Here is a 10800-nt window from a genome sequence, read left to right on the forward strand (position 1 = left end):
TTTTGACAAACGGCATTTTAAAAGAGCGAGGAGAGAGAAATGATACTAGTTGCTGCATCCTGAAAGAGAACAGAAAAGGTTGGGCCCTTGGTGGGACCACTTTTGTTTTTTTTTTTCGTCCATCCTTTGTAAAGCCTCCTCCACACTCGTGCGCGAATCGCGGCGCGAAGCCGCGAACGTGAGTGTGGCGTCGATTTTCGCAGACAGTGAAATCGACTCCACACTCGCGTTCGCGGCTTCGCCCGCGATTCACGCGCATAGTCTGGAGGGGGCTTACGATTAACAATGAGGCCCACCTTGCTGTAGCCATGTCGATAAAGTCATATCGATAAACTATCGATACAAAAACGCTTTTATTCTTTATTGTGGTTATCAGATCACAATTTTATAGTCACGCCCCAGCAGGGAACCAAGGGAAAGTTCAGATATTTAATTAAAATACATAAATACCTACAAAAATAGGTGTTCCGCACTAATTGATTTATTTTATTATATTATAATATATTCATTATCCATTAGCATTGGAATTATGTTTATGTTTAACGAAGATATAGAAGCTTCAATTAATCGCTATTGCGTTCCGCTTTGTAGCGTTTATCGATATATAACATGATTAAAATCGACTTTTCACATCCCTAAAAGAGCACGCACTCATACACAACCTGGGTCTACCTAAAAAGGGTACACTTGGATTTGAAGTCCATCTTGTCAACAGTATGGTTGTCCTTTTTTGACAAACGGCATTTTTGAAAGAGCAAGGAGAGAGAAATGATACTTTTTGGCTAGCCAGTCTCTATGTCGACTCCACACTCGCGTTCGCGGCTTCGCACACGAGTGTGTGAAGTTTTTTTTTGGCATTGTCGCTTGCATTTTTTTTTTCATTTTTGACGTTAGATGTGACGGTATGTATTATAAGTCTATGGCTACTCATGACAAGGCAGTATGGCTTAGAGCTTTAGCCTGTCCAGACGGACGAAAAAAAAAAAATTATAAGTCTATGGTATGTATTTCACATATCTAAATAATAAATATTACAATATAATAGTTTATCAGTGTTTAGAAGGTAATGCCAAAATCTTTGTGATCCAGTTTACTTAATAACAAATGATTAAAGTGAAGTTTTTAAAACCGCTTTAAAAGCAAAAAAGGCAATCCAAACAAACATTGTTCGATCCTCCTTTTAAGTATTTTTTCTCGACGTAGCGGCATAACATGTAATTATATAGGTACATTAACGTTAACCGAGACCAAAAACACCAATTTCTAATATCCCGGACCTATAATTACTTTGGTATTCATAGGTAGGTAACTAAAATTGTTTTATTTTTTCAGAGCAACATGTCAAGGCAAAGGCATTTTTGTTGTGACGACGAGACCGGCGAGATCATCACGTACCTCGTTAACAACGAGACGGGCGAGCCGACGCCATCTTCGTCTTCCGTCGTGATCGGGCCGCGCGCGTCCGCGGCTCCAACTGAGACCATACAGTTTCCTAAGGGATACATGAGCAAGACGAAAAAATTCCAAGCGTTAAAAGAGAATATAATCAGAGGTTCCAATGTGTTTAGTCCAAGGCTGCTTCTGATACCGATGGCGGCAGTTTTTCCAGCGGTTCTGATCATGTTACTTATGATTGCCGAAGTGTTTATACATGTCTGCTGCCACAAACAGAACAAGTCGCTGAAGGACCCGAGCCTGTACTACCGCAGTCCACTCCACATGGTCACAAGCATCTTCTGCGGAGTGTGCCGGGAGGACGAGATGTCATCCAAGATTGGGCAATTGCAGGATCAGAGGAGGTGCCGCTATGGTTACTTTAAGGGAATGACTATTTAGTAGAGATGCACCGGATATCTGGTTACTATCCGGTATCCGGCCTATCCGGCTATTATGTTAATATCCGGCCAGATACCGGATAGTGACCTGTTATCTGGCCGGATACCGGATAGTAACATTGCTTGATTTCGGAGTAAAGAAATTGGATTTAAGAAACAGACACGGTCTTAATCAAACTTGTTTATTATTTTAAAACAATTTAATCATTCCACTGACTTGCACGCGCACACATTTCGAACCTAGAAATGAGTCCGCGCGAACTTTTACTAGGAAACAGGTCAAATTTGCAGAATGCGCACCTGAAAAACCGAAATGTAGGTATAGTTCCGCCGGGCGAATATCCGGCGGCCGGATACCGGATATTCGGCCAGTGGCCAGGCCGGATATCCGGTATCCGGCCAAACAACTATCCGTTGCATCTCTACTATTTAGTCATTTTAATTTACAAGTATCAATGTGACATAGATATAATTAGACATGTTAGAGATCTGCCCAACTACCTCTGCTGTAATAAAGTAATATGGGGGGAGAGGGACAGTGAGCAGATTGGGAAATATAATGATTTTTTGTAATAATAGGTTAAGACTTGTGGTTATGCCAGAAGAGTTATACCAATGCTCAAATAATTTGAGTATGAATGCTGGTCACTTATTGTTATTGGATACACTGCATCATAATATAGCACTCTTAAAATGGGCACCGAGTTTTCGCATAAAGCATAAATCAGCTTAAAAAACACTCAAAGCCAGGTTGAAACCAGCATGTCAGCTACGCGCACAGGGAGGCGAGATGGCGTTACCAGATGTGGTTAATAAGTGTAACCTTTGCATGGCGATGTGTACAATAGCGTGCGAGAATCAAGGCGATTGTTTAAGTTAAAACTGAAATATTGTCAGAATAATCAGCAACAAATAAAAATGGATATGATAGCTATAGTTCGTTTTTTTTTAGCATTAGAAAGAACTCCACAGAAGTAAGCGTGCAGTTTATATCAGGCTCTTTAATTGTTAATAATAATAATTATTGAATTATCTAATGTAGCACAGTCAATAGATATAATTTACTTAAATTATTACCGCTAAAAGTGCCGGATTTGGAACCACAAGCTTACTTCTGCGAAGTTCTTTCTAATGCTAAAAAAAACGAAATATAGTAGTCACTCTAAAAAAACGTTTTGGTGTATTTTGTAAGCGAACAAAAGGCTTAAATCCTAAGTCGTGCCTTCCTGTGAGTGTTTCTGGTCTGCATGATCCTGTGGATATAGCTAATGCTTTTAAAGAAAGTTTTAGGGTGCATCCGCCGCTCTCTGAGCGGTCGGCGGTGCGTGATTCTCAGGCCGTCAACACCACGAGTCTCACTGTACAATTTTCAACAAAGGATGTTGCCACGGTGATTAATAATATAGTTAGAAGGAAATCTCCGGGGGTCCGGCCTCTGTGTCGAACATTTAAAGTATGCGGGTCCCCTGGTCCCCACCTATCAAGAGTACATGCTTTGTTTTTTAATTTGTGCATTGCCCACTCTTACCTTCCGAATTAACTAATGTACACGGTAGTCGTACCAATAGTGAAGAATAGGACTGGAGATGCCTCTGACATGTCCAATTACAGGCCAATTTCGCTAGCTACTATTCTGGCCAAGGTTCTGGACAGTTTGCTTGATAAACAACTCGCTAAGCACCTCTAAACTTGCACGACTCACAATTTGGTTTTAGGCCGGGGTCCACGGAGTGTGTACTGTCTCTTCCGAAAATAGTTTTTTCCAGATTGATATTTTTGCCATTCGCATTTTTTACCATTTTACTTTTTCCGAAATCATTTCTAGCCATTCACATATTTTCCCATTATTTTAATTTTCCAATAGTTTATTTTCCGGATAGGTTTTCTAACCATTCGCATAATTTCCCACTTTATTTTTTCTTCCAAAAGCTTATTTTCCTATTTGGTTTTCTAACCAATCGCATAATTTCCCTTTATATGTATTTTCCAATAGATTATATTTCTGATAGATTTTTTATCCATTCGCATAGTTAACCACTTTATTGACTGAGCGTTAGCGAATGACTCCTTTTTAGCTTGAGTAAAAATGACCCGCTCCGTGCAACCGCGGGAATGATAATCCGAGGACCAAGTCAATTGAAAATAAACACAAATTCTTATGAATCACATTTATTTACATGAAGTGAAACATCCTTACATTCGTATAGTTCGTTACGCGTGATATTTAGGTATACAATGTTGCAGCGTCCGCGCGCGCAATCGACAAGGGGGCTCCACATCCACGCCCTTAGGACTCCACTTGGTCAAGTGCATAGTTCAGTTTTCGGCTCCTTTTTTACATTTTAATATGGTGCTTTATAAACTTTTTATTAGTACGGCTTTTTAGCTCAAAAGAGTTTAAATAAATTATATCTCATAATCAAACATCGGATTCTAGGGGCAAAATTGTATGACGGGATCCCTATCCGTCATACAATTTGCCCCCTAGAATCCGATGTATGCTAATTGTGACACCTATATTAATACTTTCATCCAAATTTCATGTACATACCTATACTTTCGAAAGTGAACTATACACAGACGACACTCAAAATACAAAACATAATTGTTACAAACTCGTGCGTTTACCGATGTAATACACTGGATACGCACGTCAAAATAAGTCGAAAGTAGGGCAAACTACCCTAGCAATGGAGATTTACAAAAATATGACAATTACTTAGTGCGCATTCGGTAGTTTTTCCAAACCAATAAAAAAAATTGACGTGGGCGAGTAGCCAATAGTAATCGTTATCACAAAAATATAGAGCTTCGCCCACATTTCACAAGTGTTATCTTATCACGTATCCATGCACCTTATAGCTAACCTGCCTTGCCCACAACGTTGGCCTTTTAAGCTGTGTGTGGCAGTGTCGCTTCGACCGCCTGCGCCTTAGGTATATTCAGTCGCATTTGTTAATACTGTACCCAGATGGTACCGACCCAATGTCAATAGAGTAGGACCGAGATAAGTCTGCAACATGAATCTAGTATTTAACTGGATCAGACATGAGGGGTGTGGGAAATGACCGAACTGGATAGTCTTATGTATCCTTCAGTAGGAGTAGCAGCAAAAGCGCTATTATCGTTTGTCTTTGTCACAGTCTCACTTTTTTTTATTCCCCACCGTAAATTTAGTATGGACTATGGTGGGCAACAAAAAAGTTCATTTCGTTTCATAAAAATTTAAAAAACTTCGACCAATCATAGTGTCGCATTGCGTATGTTTTGTCCCTCACGGTGGCACGCGTACTTATAGCGCATGTATGTATAGGATCCTACCATCTATCGCCTGCAACGATTTTGATAGAACACGCAGTGCAAGTAGTGTTCCCAAGGTCTCGAGCCTTTTATTTTAGCCCGAAATTTAAATCTCTCGAGTTCTTTTTAGAGCGGACTTAATGAAATAGGTTTCAAAGAGCTAGTGGTTTTAATATGGCTTAAGTCTTAAATAAAGGTGTACTTTTTTTTAATTATCGCCTTTTTAAGAGCTCAAGCCTTTTTTTCAGGTTAAACCCTTAAAAAACTTGAGCCTTATATAAACTCTTAACTTTTATGAATACATTCGTACTTAGATAATAGGAGTTAATTACTTATTATTAGGTGTGTAAATCTTTACACTGCAAGTTTAATGCTTTGTGTGTTATGCTGATAATTAATTATTAATACGGGAATATTAAGATGTATTTCATTATCAGTCGTAGTAAACTAATTCAATACACCACATGCAGAATGCGTCGAGTTTACTTATTGGAAAAAAACAACCTTTGTTACATTAGGCTTTGAGGCTAAAAGGCTTCGAGGCTAAAAAAATGTTGAGTCTTAATATTTAGATACAGACTTTTAGCTTTTCAATATGTAGTCTTTTGACGTGAAACGTCTTTAAAAACCCGTAGTAGAGATGCCGGACCAAAAACCAAGTGTAACGAAAAGTGTTATGGCGCGGAGGCTTATATCTCCATCTCCATAACTATAATACCTGTATGTATAGTTTTGACATCAATGTATTGACGAAAGTAGCCATTACTCGAAATTATATGTCCCGCTGACATTGTATTGTAGTTCGGGCGATTTTCCGCAACTCGACGTCTTGCGCCTATTTTGCGTGATAGGGGGTGGACTAGTCTTGCCAGCCCAGCTCCTCGAGGAATCCTATCAAACCTTTGATGTTGAGTAGGACCTCGGGGATCCGAGATGTTTTGCCCTGTATGGGGCCAATCCGCTGCATTCCAACACCACGTGAGAGGCTGTTTCTTCTTCCTCCATGCATCCACGGCATAGGGGACTGTCTGTGACACCTGTTATAAAAAGATGTTTGTTAAAAAGTCAATGACCTGTTATGACACTGGTTACCATACTCAGTCGAACCTTTCCTAGTTGAAGGAGCGCCCTTGTGAGCTTACCGTTCATGCTAGGCATGGCTTGCTTGGCCTGTCTGCATCCAGTTTGGTTTAGCCAGTGTTCTGTGTGTAGTTTCCCTGTACGTGCCAGCAGCATTGAGCGTACCCAGAGATGGGCATTAATCGATTAACTTTTTAGTTAACTAATCAATCGATTAAAAATATCAATCGTCATTTTTTAATCGCGATTAATTTAGTTGCGATTAAATTAGTTGTGAGAATGTACAACTAACAACTAAATTAGTTTTAGTTTCAATCGACTAAATTTCACGGTTAAATCTATATTAAAACTATGTCACTACCCTTGCCATCTTCAGCATCTGTCGAGAGAGTTTTTTCATATGCCACAATGATGAATCTCCCTAAATAAAATAGGCTCTCAGATCATCTATTTGAAGAAAGAGTAGTATTGAAAACGAACTTAAAAAAGTAAACATATTCTATAGATTATTTTACTCGTGTTGTATTTGTTGTGAGTACTCTAATTTTTAAGTACATTTATATGATTATATTTATGAGCAAATTTTGATTATGTAGTTTATTATATGCAGAGCTTGATATATTGTATTGAATGTTATACTTTATATATAATGGGTAAAGAAAGTACATAGTAAAAAAATATTTACCAATGATTATATCCTTTATTTTTAAACCTATCACAATATTGGAAATGTGTCTGTTTTATTAATTATAAACATTTTTTTTATATTACTCACTGATTAAATTTATATTACTTATATTACTCACTGATTAAATAATAAGTAAATGTCACAAATGCAAAACATACTTCGCAAATTTTAATTGAGCATGCATAATGTTATGATGTATGTACAAACATGTTGATTATTTATAAGCTTTTTTGATTTTTTGATACTTTTTGCTTTGAATGTTTCATATACAAAGTTTGATTTATTATAACTGTGTTTTTTAATGTTTTATATCATAACATATGATATGAACATTTTATCGTATATAGAACGTTGATTTGATATTTTTTTTATTTTAATTATTATTTTTACGATTTACATTGATTAACAACAAAATACAAAGTTTTATTTATAAAATTGTGTTTTAAGTGTCAATGCACAAAGTACCCAATCTTTATTTACCCTTAGATAAGAGAAATTTTACACTCCATAAAAATGGTCAAAATATCGCAAGTAACACATGTGCTATTTCATTTTTATACATGCGTTAATAAGTCCTAATCTGCTGGCTGTCAACAGAGCCATACCGAGGTTTTCCATTTAATTTGCTTCTAACATTAGTCGCGGAAAAAATAGTCTAACTAATTAGTCGATTACAAAAATTAGTTGTCCGTAATCAATCGGCAACTAATTTAGTTGCAACTAAATTAGTTGCACTCTATACAACTACGATTGATCAGTCGTCGTTTTCAATCGTCAGTCGCAATTAATTCTTTTAGTCTTAATCGTAAATCGTTAGTCGATTACATTTTGCCCATCTCTGAGCGTACCTTACTAAACGGTATCGGGAGGATCGGTTCCGGGCCAATCGCCCCCGCACCCGATCCTTGTCTGGCGAGCTCGTCCGCGGCGTCGTTACCTCGGGATCCACTGTGTCCTTTGATCCATTGTAAGGTGATCTTATTGTTCTGACATACCTCCATTAGTCGTTCGTGGCATTCTTGTATAAGTTTGGATGTGACTATATGGCTTTTTAGGGCCATTAAGACTGCTCTGCTGTCGGAGAGTATGCGGATGGAGGATCCTACTACCTTCCTTGCAGTGATGGCAGCCGCCGCGTTAATGATGCCCATGCAGCCTGGAATACCGAGTTATGGGCTCCTAGCGGAGTGGTGATTGACATGTTCAGGTCTTCTGAAAAGGTTCCAGAGCCTGATCCGCTGTCTGTTTTGGACCCATCAGTGAAGATTCTCAGCTCCCGGGGATTGAGTCCTTCGTAGTTGTCGTCCTCAAATAATTGTATTTTGTACCTTTTGTCAAAGATGGCTTGTTTGTGAATTCGATCCGTGCCCGCCATGAGCACTGGAAATTCGCTGTATACTTTTTCCAGGCATGCTGTGTGAAGAGCTCCTGTGGTGTTAGACCATATATTAAGGGTTCGTAACGTTACCGCTGGGAGACTGGCCTCTTGTTGTATGTGTAAGTGCAGCGGTGAAAGGTTTAGCATGACCTCCATGGCTGCAGTCGGAGTGGACCTCGTGCAGCCAGTGGTGGCCGAACATGCGAGCCTCTGGAGTCTTTGTAGCTTGACATAGATGGCGCCAATTCTACGCTAGAAACGACGCAATAGGAGCTAAAATGACCCCTATTTGCAGTGTTCATTTAGTAATGACTCATCAGCCCATTAACCGATTTCGATAAAATTAGTGCCATTTGATAGATCTTATTTATCTAGTAAGTATATAGTAATCTTAGTTAGGTACTTTCTGATGTACCTATGGGTAAAACATATTTTAAAAAGGGTCACTTGTGTGGTTTTTTGACAGCTAAGGTATCAATGATTTTTTGTAAGTGTAGAAATTAATGAATAGCTACTGTTAAGATATTTGTGACATGTTGAGCACTCACAAGTAAATGCTACCATGACAGTCAACAACTTTTTGACAGTTTAAACGTTTACCTTTCTTGGAGCACCTGGAGTGTATAGCGACTTCTGCTGCTGACTGTATACATATTACGTTCAGCGATGATAAAACCATTTCAAAAATGAATCACAATAACTGATTTCACACAAAAACACTTAGTTACAATTTAAAATGAATTATTATGATACAACTAAAATTGTGAGCGCAAATATAGTGGGCCCAGATATAACTTTTTAAATTTTATTTTTTTTGTTTCCGACAGCCAACATGGCGATGATATGGAACCATTCAGCCAAATTATTAAAAAGATTTTGGTGAAATATCATATTAATAACGTTTTATTTATTCAATAACAAATAAATATATATTTTAATATCATGTAATAATATTTTTTGTACGTAATAAATGTCTATTGTCGAAATAAAAAATACATACAGTTTTTGAACATCCAAACTCTTTGGCGGTGTCGTATGGATTACGGTCAGGTTTGACGACTAGTCTGTGGTGATTCTCATGTCATTACGTCACGCGCTCCGATTGGCGTTTGGAGTCACGTGATACTGGGCATTATTTTAAATACTTTTGATTATTTTTAATTAATTTATTACGCATATTTACACTTGCAAAATATGATTTTCAGCATTCTAATATTCCCTGCTATGGTAAAAACATAACATGTTATATATTCGCGATTCATGTCAACATGCCTATTACTCTTAAATAGAACTAGGCCAGGGGCTACAGAGCTAATAGGCTTTTAGGCGTGAAGAGATGAGCCGAGCCCTAAAAAAGAGCTCGAGTGCTATCAAAATCGTTGCAGTCTTACCTCGGTCTAACTCTAGCATTCACATTTAGGTACACAATAATTTATATAGCTGCGTTCAAAATATTAGGCAAATCTTTACTGCTATATCGCATCAACTGCCGCCATCTTGAATTATTACGAGTAGGTACAAGATGGCAGTTCGAAGCAACAAAATAGCGCCTGGCGGTCAACGACTGAGCTACATCACATATTTCCCTAAAAGTTTAAAATTAACTTGCATTATAGAATTCATCGATAAAGTGCACCTTTTTGTTAAACCAATTTAGTTTTTAGACGTTAGTCCTATTAAACGTACACATGTAACATGTTTTGAAGCGTATTTATAACCCAGATGACTTTGGAAGACATCTGAACTAAATTAAGTAAATAATTAGTATGGTGCTTTCGTTTCTAATGCATCTTTATTTACGTTTTTCGCTATTGGCTTATGCGCGGCGGGGATACCAAAAGTGATAACTTTCGTGGGCTCAAAATAATGTCATGTCTAATTGCACATAGCCATTAGCAAAAGCTCAACAATCAAAGGTATGATCACAAACAGAAATAGATAAACACACACATCTATCCTGGTGATATACAATGAATAATCGAGCGTGAAACACGTCAATAATAGGGTAGTTTCTTCGACGTATTTTGTTTCTTAAATCATCGTGACCGCTGTGCAATACAATTGAATCGCTCTACATATAGGAAACAACCCTATGAGTACTTGAATGCCTCAGGCCTTATAACACCACTACAGTCGTCGCATTTATTATCAAATTCACTTTAGCTTTGCTTTTGACAGTCCAGGTTGGTACAAGTAAGGCCATTCATTAAAATTCATCGTAATAATATGCTCTTGAGGTTTTAATTGATTGTCTAAAGTCACTCTCACTCTTAGAGTTTAAAAAGAGTTAACTGTCATGCAAATATCAGATTCTGTACATTCCAGTATTGTTAGATCAGTATCATTATACACTTCGACATATACGATACGAGTAATAGGAAAGTCAGTCGTCAAAATGGACATCTAATCTAACTGGCCAAAACTGGAAACAACTTACCACCTGTGTACGATAACTAAAGCTAAGCGAGTGCGTTCTGGCGTGTGTCAACCGAAAATTAGTAATTAATAAAACAATATAA

At 37.8% G+C, this 10800-nt stretch overlaps 1 protein-coding gene across 1 annotated transcript; it reads left to right on the top strand.

Moving 5' to 3' along the window:
* The first annotated feature begins 1304 nt into the window (after window positions 1-1304).
* LOC134679236 (uncharacterized) lies at window positions 1305-8219 on the top strand. Its single transcript, XM_063538122.1, has one exon. It carries the CDS (start codon window positions 1339-1341, stop codon window positions 1834-1836), a length of 498 nt encoding a protein of 165 aa, XP_063394192.1. The 5' UTR covers window positions 1305-1338; the 3' UTR covers window positions 1837-8219.
* Window positions 8220-10800: the final 2581 nt, after the last annotated feature.

Source organism: Cydia fagiglandana, chromosome Z (genome assembly GCF_963556715.1).
Source record: "Cydia fagiglandana chromosome Z, ilCydFagi1.1, whole genome shotgun sequence".
Taxonomy (NCBI): Eukaryota; Metazoa; Arthropoda; class Insecta; order Lepidoptera; family Tortricidae; genus Cydia; species Cydia fagiglandana.